Raw genomic sequence first — 20,118 nt, forward strand, 5'->3', positions numbered from 1 at the left:
CCTGGGACCAATCAGCGATCTCAGCTCCGGCCCCTTCCCCAGGTCCTCGAGGGAGAGGCAGCGCCATGTTTCAAGGGCAGCGCGGTTGGTTTAGCGGTAGCGTCAGCCGAGAGCTGAGGCAGTTCTGGGGTAGGAAGATGGGTGCAGGAGGTGCTTGAGGCGGGGAGAGGAGCACCTCTCCTCCTGATGCCTCGGTCCTAGCGTGCCTGCTGGGCTTATCCTGTGCTTTTGTCTCCACAGTGGCCGAAGGGGGGACAGTCAGCGACTCGCGGGCGGCAGACTTCTTGTTCAGCTGTGACGCCTCGCACCCAGACACCCTGAGGTACCTGAGAGCCGCCTGGAAGTGCCTCTTGTCACGACGAGCCCAGAGTCAGGGATGGAGGTTGCAGCCCGCTAATAAATATATATGATAGAGGGAGACTGGAAACAGTTTTAGATGTAACTGTTTTTCATCCTCAAGGCCCTTGTCCATTTGACTGGACCGGACCGTCACAATAGCTTTCTAAGAGCTTCCGTTGCTTGGAATCTGTCCTCCAAAATCTCCTTTCGCGTTGCTCCCACATTATGTTTGTAAAGCAGAGATCTGCTCACGGGCCTCCCCACTTTTATTCCCCTTCTCCCTTCCTGATTACCTACAGATTTAGATTTTTGGCTAGAGCCCACTTTGTTTATTTCCCAGTTTCTCCCTCATTCCTTCCATAAGACCAGTCTAAGGTGTCACTGTGCCTTCGTGTTTGTCATTCTTTTTTCTCTAATGCCCTTCCTCTTCTTTCCACCTTTTTACAGATCTAGGAAGGATGTTGCTTTCTATATGTGAAGGCTTCCCTGACTGCCTGCCCATACCCTACCTCGGAATTAACTAAGTTCTTTACAGCAAAGACTATGGGTAAAATTTGCAGGCTGCTGGCTCTCAATCCACTGTTTTTTGTCCCGTTAAACAGCATCATCTGAGGTCAAGTTTCTAAATTTATATAATAATTGATGACTTCTCTAAAACTGAGATTTGTCTAGATGTAGGCCCCCAAATAAGCAATATGCCATGTTTTTCTTCTTTGTCAGGAGGAAAAAAAAAATGTAAGTCTGTCTTCTATTGTTTTATTATTTCTTTTGAAAGGTTGAATACATTCTCCTTTATTTTATAATCTAAGTGATTTCCTTTCTTTCTCTTAGAATATATGAAAGCCTTGATTACATAGAAGATAATGCTACAGTTTTTCATGCCTACTATCTCTCTGCAGTAGCCAATGCTGAAATTAAAAACTCGGTGGCTTTAGGTCATTTCATTCTTCCTCCTTCATGTCTACAAAAAGGTTAGCAAAGATCCTTCAACCAATCTCTGTTAGCCAAATCCAGCTAATTCCTGCTAGACAGCCAAATTCAACTTACCTTTGTTCTCAGATATTTTTGTTTCGTATCACATAATATAAATGGAAAAACCATGGACTTCAGATGAGATTGCCATGAGTATCTATCCTGGCTTCATTTATCATTCATACATTCACTGAGCATCTCCTATATGCCAGGTTCCAATGCAGAAACAGGGATTCTGTGGTGAATAAGGCAGATACAGATCTTGTTCTCAAATGCTCATTGACTAGAATCCAACGCTTATTAGTTTTGGGATCCTTGACAAGTTATTAAATTTTTCACAAGTTGTTTTGAAGATAAAATGAGATAATTTATTAAGGTATATGATGTGGTGAGCATTTAATATTGTCTTCTTTGCTAGTTTTGAATCTTTTCATTATGTTTCTGAATTTTTAAAAGATTCGTTATGAAAATAAACTCATATTTGAATTTTTTTATGCTTTCTTTATGCTTTTGTTTCAACACATTTTTATTTCAACAACCCTTTGATGTAGGAATGGCAAATAAATAAAGTATTTCTGAAATGTTTTCTTTCAGGTTGCCCTGCTTGGAATACCCTTTCTTTTTTGAGTTAACTTTAATATCCCATTTTTTAATAGGTCTTGCATTATTGCCAACTCTTGACCTACATATTACCCAGTAGATATGTGTCTATCTCTGGAAAGACAAATTGAAAGCTGTTTGCAAATTCCCACTGTGGACAGTATTAAAATAAAAGCAGGATGGGGTTGTAGCTCAATGGAAGAGCCTTGCCTAATACCTGTGAGGTACTGGGTTTGATCTTCAGAACCACTTAAAAAATAAAGTTATTATGTCTATGTACAACTAAAAATATTAAAAAACAAAAGCAAAACAAATTTTTAAAGTTCAGACATTTTCATAGAAGAGCATTTAGAAATTCCAAAGATTGGCTTCTTCTATACTTGCTGTCCTACTTAGACCTAATTATAACTTATATTCCCAAATCATTACAAATGCTTATACAAATAATGACTAAATAGATTTATTCAAAAACTATTTGTATCAATTAGTGAATACCCAATAAAGAATTTATATTGTGGAATGACTGTCTAATCTGATATAAAATGATCACTTCTATTCTGTCTTTGAAATTAGCATATTAACATGTTCTTAAATTTTTAAAGATGTGTTTTTAAAAAAATTCTACTAAAAAAAAAAAGTATACATATTTATCTACTTGAGTATGGTCTACTGGAAGTGTGAGATGTGAATGTGAACCAGATGTGAATTTTAAGTATTTTAGTAGCCACATTAAAAAGAAAAATAAATAGGTGAAATTAATTTTAAGAATGTATTTATATGTATTTACATTTTTAAGAGTATATTTTATTTAGCCTAACATATCCAAAATGTTGAGGTCTCAATATATAATCAATATAAAATTATTAACATAATTTATTCTTTTTTTGATCCTTCAAAAATTTGATCTTCAAAATCCAATGTTACTTTATACTTACAGCACATCTCAATTTGTAGTAGTCATACATGTTAAATCCTCAGTTCCTATATTTAGCAAGTTGCTATCATACTGGACAGCAAATGTCTACCTTTTTGTTCTCTAGTGGGCTACTTTGGAAACTTTTGAGACTTATTGAAATTATTGAGATTATTGAGGATGATGACGAAGTCCTTTGACATACCGAGTATTGTAAATTTCTGCCTATTAGATATATTTTTTAATCTTTTCCTTTAATAAATTAATTCTTGAGAATCTCTGCTCTACAAACTCCACAATTTTATACTTTTAATTTTGACTAGACAGTCATCCTCTTTAATAACATTTGACCTAATAGAGATGCTAACAACTAATGAACAAATATATTCCAGTAGAAAAACAAACAAACAAAAAAACTACAACAATGATTCTCAAAATGCATTGAAATCATTTGGGGAGTTTGTTACAAAATTTCTGAGCTGCCCCTTAATGATCTGAAATCAATATGAATCACAATGTGAGTATTTTAGGTGAGTTTGATACCAGGAAATAAGGCTGACCTAAAAATTTCAGACTTCATGCAAAATTCAGAAGTTACTTTTTTAAAAATATATATTTTTTATTTTAGCTGTAGTTGAGCACAACATCTTTATTTTATTTATTTATGTTTATGTGGTGCTGAGGATCGAACCCAGAGCCTTGCATGTTCAAGGCGAGTGCTCTACTGCTGAACCACAACCCCAGCCCCCAGAAGTAACTTTAAAAAAATAGTATTGGACTTGTTTTTCTCACCACAGAAATAAGAAGAAAAATTGGTAGTTTTATTTGGGAACAAGACCAGGATTTTCTGATAGAAAAGGTAAGATTACATTAAAGTAGTTGATTAGAATCTGCAGTATCTAAATTTTCTTAAAGCAGTGTAATTTTAAAAATGTTTACTTGTGATATGTTAGCACTTATGAGCCAGATTAAGGAATTTAAAGGGTTTAATTTCATTGAATATTATGTGGTTTGACTTTTTTATAATAGCACATTGTTAAAATTGAGGTATTTTGTAAAAATAAAACTATTAACATAAGAAGTTTGAAAATTTTCTTCAATCAGTAGTATCAAGATAACAATAGGTGTATGGTATTTTTACCAGTTCCTCACTGCTGGTATCAATTCTGATTTATTAATTGCTGTGTTGTATCATTTGTTGAATGTTTTGAGTACCACTCTTCAATAACTGTGCATAATACTGCTTTTTAGTTTTTGCCATCCTGCCTCAAATTTACCTTTTGACTTCAAAATCTTTATGCAGTTGCTAACTTTGGATAATTTGAGCGTAGGAAAGAATAATGACAATAATAAATTATGATACATTAAATAAAAAAGAATCCTTTAGTCCATAATGATACTCCAAAAACAGAAAAAGAAAAAGGACAAAAGGAAGACAAGGGAGGAAGAAAGGAAGAATGGGTAGAAAGAAGGAATGAAAGAAATGCTGGGATAAGGAACATTTTCATTACAGAATAATAATAGCTAAAAAATATAGGAGGGATGACAGCAGAGAAAAATCCTGATTTTATAGCCTCAAGCTAATAATCAATCTAGGCAAGGGTCATTAAATGATGCTAAAACCATGATCTCAAATTGTCATCCACAGATTACTTATTAATTTTAAAGGCAAGCAATGAATCTTTTAAATGGACATATCTGGAAGATAATACCTTATCAAGTTCAGCATCACCAATATTGGAATAACCTCTCATTATGTTCAACCTGGTGTGATTTAAGTATACAGTATTAGTTGTGTAGCATTCTTGTTCAAAGCATTTAATCTGAATCTAATTCAGGGTTAATCAAACAAATCCAGAATATGGATTATATACTATGAGTCAACTAACTGACCTGGACTCTTTACACAGTCATAAAAAAACAAAAAAGGCAAGAAGACTGTTCTAGATTGATCCAACAACCAAATGTGATATTTAAACCTCAATTGGCTTTTGTATTTAAATTTTTTTTAAATTTTAATATGACAACAGAATGCATTACAATTCATATTACACATATAAAGCACAACTTTTCATATCTCTGGTTCTACACAAAGTAGAGTCACATCCTTCGTGTCTTCATACATGTACTTAGGGTGGATTTTGTATTTTTGAAAACAACAACAGGAAGGTTATAAAAGACATCTTGAGAGCAACTGCAAAAATTTTTTGATGGACTAAAAAATAAATAATATCAAATTAATATTAATTTTCTTAAGTATGATAATAATATTGCAAAGATAAAATAATACATTTTTAAAGAAAATTAATATTAGGAACTGAGGAATGTAAATGTCACAATTTCTACCAATTTTTATCCAATGGTCCAGCTAAAATATAAAAAAGAGAGGGTACTCAGTGTGGCAAAAATCTGTCTAGATGAAAGGTATGTAGTATTTATTGTACTATTTTTAAAGTTTTTGGTAAGTTAAAATTTTTCCTTTATTGCCTGAACTCCACCGGCACTCCACACGCACTCCCCGGGAACTCTCTCCGCCCTCTCCGGGGCTCCTCCGCACACGAACTCAAGGGGAACTCTGCGAGAACTCAAAAGTAGCGGGCACCCGAGGCAACAGGAGCCGCCCTATTGCCGGACAGCAAGGGTCTATATACAACTGAATACACAGCCTGTTTCAATCCAGCATCATCCAGTCACAGCAATTATACACAGCTTAACTTAATTATCATCATCTTAATGGCTCGCTGCCGTCACCTCTCAACCACTCCTTCTGGCAAAATGCCACGCACCATCCCGACTCAATTGTGGCTCTCAACAATATTTCATATTCCTTTTATTAATTTTTTTCTCAAACTGTCATCATCTGAAAATAATAGTTCTTTCAGTTTCTTTGGCTAGGAAGTAATAGTATGTTGTACTAAAGATGAAAATACCCAATCTTTGACTTGTTTCCAAGAAGATGAGTGAAGATGGAATGGTTATTATTGGACAAAGTATTGAGTAACAGATTCATAGAGCTTAAAATAACCTTAAAGATCATTAATTTTTAGTTTTACAAATAAAAAACTTATTACAAATTTTAAAAAAATTATTGCAAATAAGAAAACAGAAAGAGAAGACCTGTTTTAGTTCACATAACCATATGTTAGCAAAGTGGAACCAAATTTCTTAGCTTCAACCCAATCCAATGTTTTTACAGCTAAAAACAGTATAACATGCTTCATTGGCTGTTGACTAGAAATTATATCATTATAAAGGATTTTGTCAATTCTTTGAAAGTATTGATCAATTTTGCCAATTAAAATGATTAAAACAGAGAACATATAAGTAAAATGTACTTCTTGAAATATATATATATGTATATATATGTATATGTACATATATATGTGTGTGTGTATTCAAGAGTGATATATATATATATATATATATATATATATATATATATATATATAAATTTTTTTCTTTTTTTAAAAAAAGTACTGATTGAATCATTGGTGTGCTGAATTTTAAAAATGTGATTTCTTTTGCTATCTGCAGCCTGAGGAAATAGCATCAAATAAAATAAAAATCAGTGAACTAGCAACAGAGAACAAAAAAGAATTATCCAAAAGGTATTGAATTTATATACTTCACTGATACTCAATTCAATCTTTGAGCAGTAATTGTGTTTCTATTTAATTTTCACAGTCTTCCTATGAGATTGGTATTGTCATTATTACCATTCCTATTTACAGAAAATTAGATAATTTTCCCAAAGTTTTAAGTGGGGTAGAAGTAAGATTTGCACTGGGTCAGCTTAATTCCAGAGCACCTATGTTTAGCTACTCTGCTATACTATTCTTGCAGAAAGGAAACAAAGATTTTATGAAAGTTAAAATAACAGTTACATTAATATTACTTTTAAGTTAGTAGGGATTGAACCCCGGGCCTCATATATGTTAGGTAGGTGATCTAAGCTATTTCCCCAGCAATTTTTATATTTTATATTGAGATAGGGTCTTCCTAAATTGCTCAGATTGACCTTGAACTTGGATTCTCCCACCTCAGCTATTTTAGCCTTCCTATTTTAGCTGAGATTACTAGCATGCACCACCACATCCAGCAGTTACATTACTATTTAAATGAAAATACACTAAATATTAGCAGTACTTTGAAAGCTGTGAGTGATTTCCCTCCCTTCTTTCCAAATTGTTTATAATGTGGTGACTTCAACTTAAGAAATCAAATTTTTTTTTTTAATTTTTATTGTTGGTTGTTCAAAACATTACATAGTTCTTGATATATCATATTTCACACTTTGATTCAAGTGGGTTATGAACTCCCATTTTTACCCCGTATACAGATTGCAGAATCACATCAGTTACACATCCATTGATTTACATATTGCCATACTAGTGTCTGTTGTATTCTGCTGCCTTTCCTATCCTCTACTATCCCCCCTCCCCTCCCCTCCCCTCCCCTCTTCTCTCTCCACCCCCTCTACTGTCATTCATTTCTCCCCCTTGTATTATTTTTCCCTTTCCCCTCACTTCCTCTTGTATGTAATTTTGTATAACCCTGAGGGTCTCCTTCCATTTCCATGCAATTTCCCTTCTCTCTCCCACCTCTCATCCCTGTTTAATGTTAATCTTCTTCTCATGCTCTTCGTCCCTACTCTGTTCTTAGTTACTCTCCTTATATCAAAGAAGACATTTGGCATTTTTTTTAGGGTTTGGCTAGCTTCACTTATCATAATCTGCTCTAATGCCATCCATTTCCCTGCAAATTCTATGATTTTGTCATTTTTTAATGCAGAGTAATACTCCATTGTGTATAAATGCCACATTTTTTTTATCCATTCGTCTATTGAAGGGCACCTAGGTTGGTTCCACAGTCTTGCTATTGTGAATTGTGCTGCTATGAACATTGATGTAGCAGTGTCCCTGTAGCATGCTCTTTTTAGGTCTTTAGGGAATAGACCGAGAAGGGGAATAGCTGGGTCAAATGGTGGTTCCATTCCCAGCTTTCCAAGAAATCTCCATACTGCTTTCCAAATTGGCTGCACCAATTTGCAGTCCCACCAGCAATGTACAAGTGTACCCTTTTCCCCACATCCTCGCCAGCACTTGTTGTTGTTTGATTCATAATGGCTGCCAATCTTACTGGAGTGAGATGGTATCTTAGGGTGGTTTTGATTTGCATTTCTCTGACTGCTAGAGATGGTGAGCATTTTTTCATGTACTTGTTGATTGATTGTATGTCCTCCTCTGAGAAGTGTCTGTTCAGGTCCTTGGCCCATTTGTTGATTGGGTTATTTGTTATCTTATTGTCTAATTTTTTGAGTTCTTTGTATACTCTGGATATTAAGGCTCTATCTGAAGTGTGAGGAGTAAAGATTTGTTCCCAGGGTGTAGGCTCCCTATTTACCTCTCTTATTGTTTCTTTTGCTGAGAAAAAACTTTTTAGTTTGAGTAAGTCCCATTTGTTGATTCTAGTTATTAACTCTTGTGCTATGGGTGTCCTATTGAGGAATTTGGAGCCCGACCCCACCGTATGTAGATCGTAGCCAACTTTTTCTTCTATCAGACGGCGTGTCTCTGATTTGATATCAAGCTCCTTGATCCATTTTGAGTTAACTTTTGTGCATGGCGAGAGAAAGGGATTCAGTTTCATTTTGTTGCATATGGATTTCCAGTTTTCCCAGCACCATTTGTTGAAGATGCTATCCTTCCTCCATTGCATGCTTTTAGATGTAGTTTTGTGGATTGGTTTCTGTGTCCTCTATTCTGTACCATTGGTCCACCCTCCTGTTTTGGTACCAGTACCATGCTGTTTTTGTTACTATTGCTCTGTAGTATAGTTTGAAGTCTGGTATCACTATACCGCCTGATTCACACTTCCTGCTTAGCATTGTTTTTGCTATTCTGGGTCTTTTATTTTTCCATATGAATTTCATGATTGCTTTCTCTATTTCTACAAGAAATGCCATTGGGATTTTGATTGGCATTGCATTGAACCTATGGAGAACTTTTGGTAATATCGCCATTTTGATGATGTTAGTTCTGCCTATCCATGAACAGGGTATATTTTTCCATCTTCTAAGATCTTCTTCTATTTCTCTCTTTAGGGTTCTGTAGTTTTCATTGTATAAGTCTTTCACCTCTTTTGTTAGGTTGATTCCCAGTATTTTTTTTTTTTTGAGGATATTGTGAATGGAGTGGTTGTCCTCATTTCCATTTCAGAGGATTTGTCGCTGATATACAGGAATGCCTTTGATTTATGCGTGTTGATTTTATATCCTGCCACTTTGCTGAATTCATTTATTAGCTCTAATAGTTTCTTTGTAGACCCTTTTGGGTCTGCTAGGTATAGAATCATGTCACCTGCAAATAGTGATAATTTAAGTTCTTCTTTTCCTATTTTGATGCCTTTAATTTCTTTCGTCTGTCTAATTGCTCTGGCCAGTGTTTCGAGAACTATGTTGAACAGAAGTGGTGAGAGAGGGCATCCCTGTCTTGTTCCAGATTTTAGAGGGAATGCCTTCAATTTTTCTCCATTCAGAATGATGCTAGCCTGAGGCTTAGCATAGATTGCTTTTACAATATTGAAGTATGTTCCTGTTATCCCTAGTTTTTCTAGAGTTTTGAACATAAAGGGATGCTGTACTTTGTCGAATGCTTTTTCCGCATCTATCGAGATGATCATATGGTTCTTATTTTTAAGTCTAAGAAATCAAATTTAAAAAGACAATCAAACATAGACTTACCAAATCTAGTACAAATCTGAGAGGCTCCATCAATGCAGACTTATTCATGATCTAGTCCTAATTCAATATTTTCCAATTCTGTGGTTTTCAAATACTCATGGGGAATATTATTTAAAAATCTGGTATTTTACTGCTGAAATAAAAATGATCAAATAGTAGTTTCTTTACATGAAACTTAATGGCTTAATTTATATATTTTTTCAATTTTAAGTTTTCTTCCCATTAATGTTAATTTTCTTAATATGCAAAGAAGTCTTATAAGTCTGGGGAAAATATGACCAATCCAATAACAAAAATTTAAAAAGCATATCAATTATGAATTATTATGAATTATGAATTATTATGAATTAGGTTGTTGTCTGCCTAGAGCCTTTTCTTTGTGAAACCACCAGAGGGTGCAGTATGAACATAAATAAAATATACCCTGAGCCTACCTATGAAGCCTTTATTTTATTGGAATACTATTAGTGATATTGAACACTTACTAAATGGGTAAACTCTTATTTAACACTTGATTAATACAAGATACTGGTGAGCTAAGCAGGTCACAGAATTTTATTTGATTCTCACAACTTTATGAGAGAGATAAATACTATTAGCCTCATTTAAAACTGAGAAAATGGTTTCAAAGCTAATTTCTCCTGTTTCATTCAAGGAGTGGAATTGAATGTAAGGCCAAGTCTAGCTGATCCAGAGTCTATACTCTTAACCACTATGCCATTTTCCCTTCCCCAAATGTTTCCCAAATCTGAAACTTGCATAAGCTTTTATTTATTGTTTGTTTTGTTATTATAAATGTAATGCATATAATTTCCCAAAATAGGAAATATGGAAAAGAATAAAGAAAATTTGAATTATAATCAATGCCACCATTCATTAGTACCTTTCTTGCCAATTTTATACAAATATACGCAGTTTTAATAGAGTTGAGGTCATTCTGCATGGGTAGTTTGACTCTTGATTTTACATATAGTATTCTACAGGCAGCTCCCATATTGAAAATACTTATTGATATTATGATTTATAATGGCTGCATATGATATTTCATATTGTTTAACCATCTTTTTGTTAATTTTATTTTAATTATTCACAATTTGTCTCTTTTATGACAACTTCACAAACATCTTTTGAAAATAAATCTTGCTATATCTATTTGTATACTAAAAATATATATAATTATTGTAAATTAAAATAAAGCTAAAATAAATTTTGCTTTATTTTTTATAATTTTCTTATTGTAAATTCTCAGATATGAAATTTATGATATAGAGATATGAAAATAGATAGATAGATAGATAGATAGATACTGGGGATTTAACTTAGGAGTGCTTTACTATTGAGCCATGTCCCCATCCCTTTTTATTTTATTTGACACAGGGTCTCAACTAAGTTGCTGAGGCTGGCCTTGAACTTGTGATCTCCTGCCTCAGCCTCCCAAGTTGCTTGGATTGCAGGCATGCACCAGCACGCCTGGCTGAGATATAATTATTTTTAAAGACCATGATGAATATTGCCAGTTGCTTCCCACAAAAGTACAAATTTAAACTAGTACCATTGTGGTCTCACCACATCTTTACCAGTATTGAGTATCAATAAGACGCCTTGTGCTAATTTAATAGATGAAAATGTCATCTTGTTTTAATTCACATCTTTCTTTGATTGCTAATTGGTTTGAACCTCTTCACATTTGTTTTTTAGCATTTTGAATTTCCTTTTCTGTGGCTTTTGTTTAAACTTTCTCCATTTTTCTATTGAGGACCTTATTGTTTTTCTTATCAACTTGTCTTTTACAATAGCTATATTATTCTTTTGTCAATTTGATAAATTGCATCTTCGGTTTGTTGACTTGTACTTTTTTGGAGATGCTCATTTTTAGTTTCTACATCATTAATCACTATTCCTATCTTCTTCTGTTGCTTCTGTATTCAGAAAAGCCTTTCCAATTCAGAGATCAAATAGGTTTTAAATTCTGCAGATATTTATTTTGGTGTATAGTATGAGGTGAAGATCTAATTTTATTTTTGTTTTGCAAGTAACATTTCTTCCAGTTGTGATCTTCCTGTCTCAGCTGTCTCTTGAATAGCTGGTATTATAGGCATGAGCTACCAGGTCTGGCCTCCTCCAGTTTTTTAAAAAATAAATCTGTTTCCTACTTATGTGTGATTTCTCTTTGTCATGTTTTCTTTTATATGTATGAAGATCTATTTTATTTATTTATTTTATATTATTGTGGTGTTGGGAATTGAACTCAGGGCCTTACATATGCTAGGCGAGTGCTTTACCATTGAGTTACACCCTTCACCATGAAGATCTATATTTAAACTATGTGTTTTATTCCATTAATATAATAGGTGCTAAATTAGATAACTTTATTTATGTATTTTAATACTTGACAAAGTATTAAAACCAAGACTCATTACTCCTTAAAAAAATAATTTTCTTAGCTATGTGCATTTACTTATTATTACTTTTTCTTTTTTTTTTTTTTGGATGATATATTTACATGGTTTGAAATCCAAGATATGTAAAAAGGGGTACTAGAAAAATATACTGACTACTAGAGAAGCAATCAATATTATCATATATATATTTATATATATGTGTGTGTGTGTGTGTGTGTGTGTGTGTGTGTATATATATATATATATATATATATATATATATATATAAATTAGCAAATTCATCTAAATTTCTTTCTTTTTTCCTTTTTTTCTCTACAAACACTGTTTTGCACCTTGTATTCTTTTTCACTCACAATGTATCTTGGAGGTGATTTCATATTACAACATAAAAAGCTTTTTCACTTTGTACAGTGTAATAATTCATTATATGATTTCACCATAGTTAACTAGTCTTCTATTTTAATAGACTTCTAGGTAATTTCTAATCTGCTATTAAAAACAGTGTTTTGGCACTGTTTGTAGTCATTTTGCATGTCTGCATATATCTGTAGGATAGTTTCTTAGAAGAAAAATTACTAGGTCAAAAGGCATGTACATTTGTATCTTTGATAGTTCTTATCAAATTGCCTTGAATAGAAGTTAAACCAATTTACATTTCTACTTTTGTATACAAAGAAGGTTTAGTCTCAGACTTTTCTGAGAACATAATTTTGTTTTATTTGAAGGATCTCATCTAAGTGATATATAGTTTCCATTGGAAGAACTTAAACCAATTTACATTTCTACTTTTGTATACAAAGAAGGTTTAGTCTCAGACTTTTCTGAGAACATAATTTTGTTTTATTTGAAGGATCTCATCTAAGTGATATATAGTTTCCATTGGAAGAACTTAAACCAATTTACATTTCTACTTTTGTATACAAAGAAGGTTTAGTCTCAGACTTTTCTGAGAACATAATTTTGTTTTATTTGAAGGATCTCATCTAAGTGATATATAGTTTCCATTGGAAGAACTTAATGAAATCTAAATTTTTTAAAAATTGAAAATAATACTTTTACTATTAATATAGTTTTATACTTTTAGGAAATAAATTTAATTAATGAAGTTAGGGACAACTCCATTTATTAATTATTCTTAATAACTAAGGTTTTAATTTTCCTACTATTTATTATCTATTGGATATATGTAGTCTAAGTATGATAAGTGCTGTTATTTGTATAGTTAGCAAATAGGATATTTGCTGGTATATACCAGTAGTTCCAGAAGTTTGGAAGACTGAGGCAGGAGGATCACTTGATTCTAAAAGTTTAAGATTCGACTGGGTGATATAGTCATACCTCATCTCAAAAAAAAAAAAAAAAGATATTTCAGTTGAAAACATTTCAGCTTTTATAAAATTAAAATAAGGGGTTGGGATTGTGGCTCAGTGGTAGAGTGTTTGCCTAGCATGTGTGAGGCACTGAGTTTGATCCTTAGCACCACATAAAAATAAATAAATAAAATAAAGGTATTGTGTCCATCACAACTAAAAAAAAAATTCTAAAAATTTAAAAACCTAATTATACAACATGACCACATAAACATGATTTAATTTTTTTTTTTTTTTGGTACCGGGAATTGAACCCAGGGGTGCTTAATCACTGAGCCATGTCCATAGCCCTCCCCATCTTTTTAAATATTTTCTTTAGAGACAAGGTCTCACTGAGTTGCTTAGGCCCTCAGCCTCCTGAGCCAGATTTAATTTTTGTAAACTGAAAAATCACTTCAAGAATCTTATTGTAGCTTATGGTCTTCCCAGATATTTTTTTTAAATTTGGTATTGTAAAGTGTGAAAATACTAGTAAATAGTGTCTATATTATTTGAATGCTGAATAACAAAGGTGCTGTAATCATTTAAAATAGAGTACTGTGTTTTCTTTTGCTGATAGCATAGCTATACATATATTTTTAATTTAAAGGATTATTGAATGATTGTCAGGGATATATATAAAAATGTCATATATATATGGCTTACTGTATGTTTCACTTTACAGCATAGAAAAGAATTTTATAAGGACTCCAGTTGTAGAAAAGCAAATGTACTTCCCTCTTCAGAATTATCCAGTGAACAACATGGTAACAGGTGACTTAAAACTTAGAGTAAACCCAGCTAGAAAAGAAACAAGGAAATAGTGTTTAGAATAAAGCTGCTGTTGTACTTCAAATGCCTAATAAGTAAGAGCTCTAAATTATATGTGATAATGGAAGAGACATTGTCTACATATTAAATAAATTAACCTGCAAAATTAATCCAAGGATAGGTCTCATATTTTCTGTGCTAGAATAGTGGTCTCTAGGTAGAGTAAATACATTCCCAACTTATGCTTGTTTTCAGGCATCAGTTTTGTTTGTTTGTTTGTTTGTTTTGTTTTGTTTTGTTTGCAGTCTGGGGAATCAAACCCAGGGCCTGCGCGTGTTTGGCATCAGTTTGTATTTTCAAGTGTCCCAGTTTGGAATTATGTGGAAAACCCCAATAATAATTTTCTTTCAGGGTCTGATGAAACCTAGGCCCCTTTCTTTATCATGCTTATGTGTAGGCATGTGTGTGTGTGCTTGCACACATACACACTACAGACTTTACACAAAATTTAAGGAGATTCGGAGATGCCCAGAAGTCTATTCAGAGATCACTCAGTCTCCTACCTGAGTGTTCCACAAAAAGAAAAGTCAGCTAACAAGTTGAACTTGAGAAGGTGATGAGAGGATAGAACTAATGGAACCAGTTGAAAAATGGCCACTGGTGTTTGAATGGTTTTGAGTGAGGCAGATATTTTCTTCCACATTTTTATTTGGTGCATTAGAGGTAGATATTTGTATACTTTTATCTGGGCAGTATTCGGTGAGGTTACTGATGGTTATTTTTAAAACAGCAATTTTATATGGTTGGATTCATAGTTAACTTATTAACTACAAATTTCTTATTTAAAACAATTAAAATAGGTATGGATTTAGATATCCTGTTGAGCTAGATGGTAGTGTTTTTTTAAATTCAATTATACTTATACCAGAATGTTTTCACTTTTTAAGTGTTTACTTTTAAGTTAGATTTCAATTTTAGTATAAATCACAAAATTTACATCACACATAAAATATAGTCACTCAAATAGTAAGCGATTGCTATCAAGTTTTTGCTATCGAGTCCTTAAGCTCTTTCCATTTGGGCTGGATTTCTTTTTTTGTTTTTTTATTTTGATAGTAATCTCTTTTTCAGATTATTATGACATCAAATTGCTCACACCCATAACTTTTCTTGACTGAGCAATAATGTCAATTTTCCCATTAAATTTTTTTTTAAATAAACCTTTCTTCCACTACTTTTTTTTTTTAAAGAGAGAGAGAGAGAGAGAGAGAGAGAGAGAGAGAGAAAGAGAAAGAGAGAATTTATGAATATTTATTTTTTTAGTTCTCGGCGGACACAACATCTTTGTATGTGGTGCTGAGGATCCAACCCGGGCCGCATTCATGCCAAGCAAGCGTGCTACCGCTTAAGCCACATCCCCAGCCCCCCCCATTAAATTTTCACAAAGACTGTTGTATTAGTGTTAGCAGTGCAGGAAAAGTTGTTTGTTCTAATAGGGAAGATATGCTGTTTGTGCTGTTGGTAGCTAGTTAAATAGATAGTTCTAAGTGACTATCCTTTAAATCAGTTATTCCCAGTTATTTTGGTTTAAATGCTTATATGTTCCAGTCCCAATCTGGACATGACACTGTTACTAGTCAAAATGACTTATCAAGTATCTATGTTTTAAAGGATGGTAGGAGGTTGGGGTGGGGGGGCTATGTTCCTGATAATGATCAGGTTTTGTGGAGAATCTTCTCACTGGTATTATTTCTTTTAGTTCTTTCATCAGGTCACTTTTTAAAAATTATAACTTTAATAAATCAAAGACAATGAAAAGCATAAGGTATGATAAGATTTCAAATGGAAGTTTATATGTATTTTCTTATTTTGTAGGTTATATATCAATTGATGCTATGAAGAAATTCCTTGGGGAGTTACATGACTTCATTCCTGGAAGCTCAGGATATTTGGCATATCATGTTCAAAATGAAATTAACATGTCTGCTATAAAAAACAAATTGAAGAGGAAGATTTGAGTTAAAATTTCTCTTGTATACTGGGTATTTATTTTCTATAAAATATTGCCAAAGATGTGCATAATTTAAATGCTGTCCTTTAGGTCTGAAGGATGGGGAAATGGGGATGAGTTCTTCTCTTTCTCAACATGTGTCTTTAGGAACTCCAGAATCCTTTTGATGCTGTGTTTGACATTTGGGTTAAATTTTTCCCCAGATGGTGTATGTTCACAAATTGAATTCACAGTTGTTATGGAGTGGTTGTTATTGAAACACACTTCTTCATAAGAAGCTTGCTCTCTCTCTCTCTCTCTCTCTCTCTCTCTCTCTCTCAAATGTACTTTTAATTTTAACATTTTATTATATTTTTTTCTATGTTCAATACTGTGAATGCTAAGTTTTATGACTCTGATTCTGATTATATTGATTTTTTTCGTGAACTAATATTTTAATTCATTCTTATGTGTGAATGGCTTCTGATAATAAATATATCAAAAGTGCATTAATATAGGCTATAAGTATTACATCATCTGAGATGATCCTGCAAGGTACCTTAAAACCCTGTTATGGAAAGGAAGGTAGATAACTTCAAGTCCAACTCCTTTACTATTTTTTTTTAATGACAAAATGAAGACCTTGAGAAGGGTGTCTTACCAGGGTGACTAAACGTGGGGGGGACTCACCCAAACTGGAACATGACTTTCTTAATTTTCCAGGCTAGTGCTTCCCACTCTTCTGCATGGCATGTGCTGTAGCCTCTGTGTCAGGTATTTCTGTGTTTTGTTTTTTGAGACACAGTCACTCTGTATTGCCCAGGCTAGCCTGGAACTTCTGGGCTCAAGTAATCCTTCTGACTCAGTCTTCCAAGTAACTGAGACTACAGGTGTGTACTACCACATTAGCTTCTCTGTGTCTCTTAAGTAAGTATTGAAATGTAGTGATATCAAGAATTTTTACTGACAGGATCATGCTATGACTCAAATTTTAAGATACAAAATTCTAACACCACTATTGGCATCAAATTTGAGATTTTTTTTCCAATTTGGTAACGTTTCCTTATTTATATTCACATCTATGGCTGAGTCCTTCTGAACTTGTAAATTTAAAATAACCACACTAAATCTTCTTTTTCTAAAACATATTAAACATTATCTCTCCTGAACAATCTTAAGTCACATTCTGTTGATTGTTTCTTACACAGAAATCAAGCTTGAGTTTAGATTTTAAATTAATTAGTAAGAGGATTACATAAATTTATACCAAGTTGTGTGCATTGGGATTTCTTGGAAGAGAGTATTAAGTATTTTCCCAACATATGCATGTGCTAATATAGTTAATAAAAACCTAAAACAAAACAGAAGTGTTTCCCAAATAAAAGTGATTAATTTTTAGAGGTATATAAAAAGCCAAATATAACATATATTCTTGAAATACTGATAGAAGGAATAAAATTAGTTGTCATACCTTTCAGGAAGTGAAAAAGCAGTATGATTTTTGTTGTTGCTTATATAAACTCTTTATTTGCCCCAGTATATCTGATGGATGTTGCCTCTGGCCCCTATCCACTTTTATTTCAGAACTCAAGACACATCTTGCAGATATGTCTTCTCTAATGCTTTCAACAATTGTTCATAGTCATCTCTCATACTGTTTAAGTACTGTTAACTACCTAGCATGTAGTTTTCATTTCATCTTATTCTTTCATCCTTTGTGAACAGATTTTCTTTGTATCTTTTGATAGGATTTTATGCAATTAGGTAAGTTATGAGTGATTGACCAAGTCTGCTAATTATTTCTTTTTTAATTTTAATTTGTTATATATGACAATAGAATGCATTAAAATTCATATTACACATATAGAGCACAATTTTTCCATATCTCTGGTTATACACAAAGTAGAGTCACATTATTCATGTTTTTATACATGTACTTAGGGTAATGATGACCATCGCATTCTACTGTCTTTCCTACCTCTAAGCCTCCTCCTTTCCCCTCCCTCCCCTTTCCCCTTTTGCTCTATTAGAGTTCATTTAACCCTCCTACCACTACCACCACCCCCTGCAGCATATTATGAATCAGCATCCTTAAATCTGAGAAAACATTCGGCATTTGGTTTTGGGGGATTGGCTAATTTCACTTAGCATTATATTCTCCAGCTCCATCCATTTACCTGCAAATGCCATGGTTTTATTCTCTTTTAATGCTGAATAATATTCCATTGTGTATATATAACACATTTTCTTTATCCACTCATCTACTGAAGGGCATCTAGGTTGGTTCCACAGTTTAGCTATTGTGAATTGTGTTGCTATAAACATAGATATGGCTGTGTCTCTGTAGTATACTGTTTTAAGTCCTGTGGGATAGCTGGGTCAAATGGTGGTTCCATTCCCAGTTTTCCAAGGATTCTCCATACTTCTTTCCAGATTGGCTGCACCATTTTGCAGTCCCGCCTGCAATGTATGAATGTGCCTTTTCCTCCACATCCTCGCCAACACTTATTGTTGTTTGTATTCTTAATAGCTGCCATTCTGACTGGAGTGAGATGAAATCTTAGTTTTTATTTGCATTTCTCTAATTGCTAGAGATGTTGAACATTTTTTCATATATTTGTTGATTGATTGTATATCTTCTTCTGAGAAGTATCTGTTCAGTTCCTTGGCCCATTTATTGATTTGGTTATTTGTTTTTTTGGTGTTAAGATTTTTGAGTTCTTTATATATTCTAGAGATTTAGTGCTCTATGTGAAGTGTGTGGTAAGAATTTGTTCCCAATTAGTAGGCTGTCTGTTCACCTCACTGATTGTTTCTTTTGCTGAGGTTTCTTTTGTTTCTTTAGTTTGAATCCATCTCATTTATTGATTCTTGATATTAATTCTTGCTCTATAGAAATCTTATTAAAGAAGTCAGGGCCTAATTAAACGTGATGGAGATTTGGGCCTACTTTTTCTACTAATAGATGCAGTGTCTCTGGTTTAATTCCTAGATCTTTGATTCACTTTGAGTTGAGTTTTGTGCATGGTGAGAGATAGGGATTTAATTTCATTTTGTTCTGATGAATGTTGCCTCTGGCTCATGGATTTCCACTTTTTTATAGATTTCCACTTTTCTCAGTACCATTTGTTGAAGAGGCTATATTTTCTCCAAGGTACGTTTTTGGCACCTTTGTCAAATATAAAATAACTGTAATTATGTGGGTTAGTCTCTGTGTTCTCTATTCTGTACCATTGTTCTACAAATCTATTTTGGTGCCAATACTATGTTGTTTTTGTTACTATTGCTCTGTAGTATAGTTTAAGTTCTGGTATAGTGGGAATCTTGCTAAGGATTGCTTTAGCTATTCTGGGTCTCTTGTTTTTCCAGATGAATTTCATGACTACTTTTTCTATTTCTATGAGGAATACCATTGGGATTTTGATTGGAATTGCATTAAATCTGTATAGTGCTTTTGGTAGAATGGTCATTTTGACAATATTAATTCTGCCTATCCAAGAGCAAGGTAGATCTTTCTATCTTCTAAGGTCTTTATTAATTTCTTTCTTTAGCATTCTGTAGTTTTCATTGTATAGGTCTTTCACCTCTTAAGTTGATTCCCAAGTGTTTTACTTTTTTGGTGCTATTGTAAATGAGGTAGTTTTCCTTTCAGAGGATTTGTCACTGATAATGCAGAAATGCCTTTGATTTATGGATGTTGATTTTGTATCTTGCTACTCTACTGAATTCATTTACTAGTTCTAGAAGTTTTCTGGTGGAATTTTTTGGGTCTTCCAGGTATAGAATCATATCGTCAGCAAATAGTGCTAATTTGAGTTCTTTGTTACCTGTCCTTATCCCTTTAATTTCTTCCATCTGTCTAATTGCTCTGGCCAGTGTTTCAAGAACTGTGTTAAATAGAAGTGGTAAAAGGGGGCATCCCTGTATTGTTCCAGGTTTTAGAGGGAATGCTTTTAATTTGTCTCCATTTAGAATGATGTTGGCTTGGGGCTTAGCATAGATAACTTTTATGATGTTGAGATATGTTCCTGTTATCCCTA

At 33.3% G+C, this 20,118-nt stretch overlaps 1 protein-coding gene across 4 annotated transcripts; it reads left to right on the top strand.

Moving 5' to 3' along the window:
• The first annotated feature begins 43 nt into the window (after positions 1-43).
• Terb2 (telomere repeat binding bouquet formation protein 2) lies at positions 44-17,476 on the top strand. 4 transcript variants are annotated; one of them, XM_027926245.2, is made up of 7 exons: positions 44-129; positions 241-322; positions 1,171-1,310; positions 3,622-3,683; positions 6,359-6,432; positions 14,003-14,091; positions 15,964-17,476. In XM_027926245.2, the coding sequence occupies exons 1-7, from the start codon at positions 66-68 to the stop codon at positions 16,104-16,106; spliced, it is 654 nt and encodes a 217-aa protein (XP_027782046.1). In that variant the 5' UTR covers positions 44-65; the 3' UTR covers positions 16,107-17,476. The 4 variants fall into 4 exon arrangements, with proteins under 4 accessions (XP_027782046.1, XP_071464316.1, XP_071464317.1 ...); XM_071608215.1 differs by having other exon boundaries at positions 112-129; positions 241-1,074; XM_071608216.1 differs by lacking the exon at positions 44-129 and adding an exon at positions 787-1,074 and having other exon boundaries at positions 137-322.
• The last annotated feature ends 2,642 nt before the right edge of the window (positions 17,477-20,118 follow it).

This window comes from Marmota flaviventris, chromosome 2 (genome assembly GCF_047511675.1).
Source record: "Marmota flaviventris isolate mMarFla1 chromosome 2, mMarFla1.hap1, whole genome shotgun sequence".
NCBI lineage: Eukaryota > Metazoa > Chordata > Mammalia > Rodentia > Sciuridae > Marmota > Marmota flaviventris.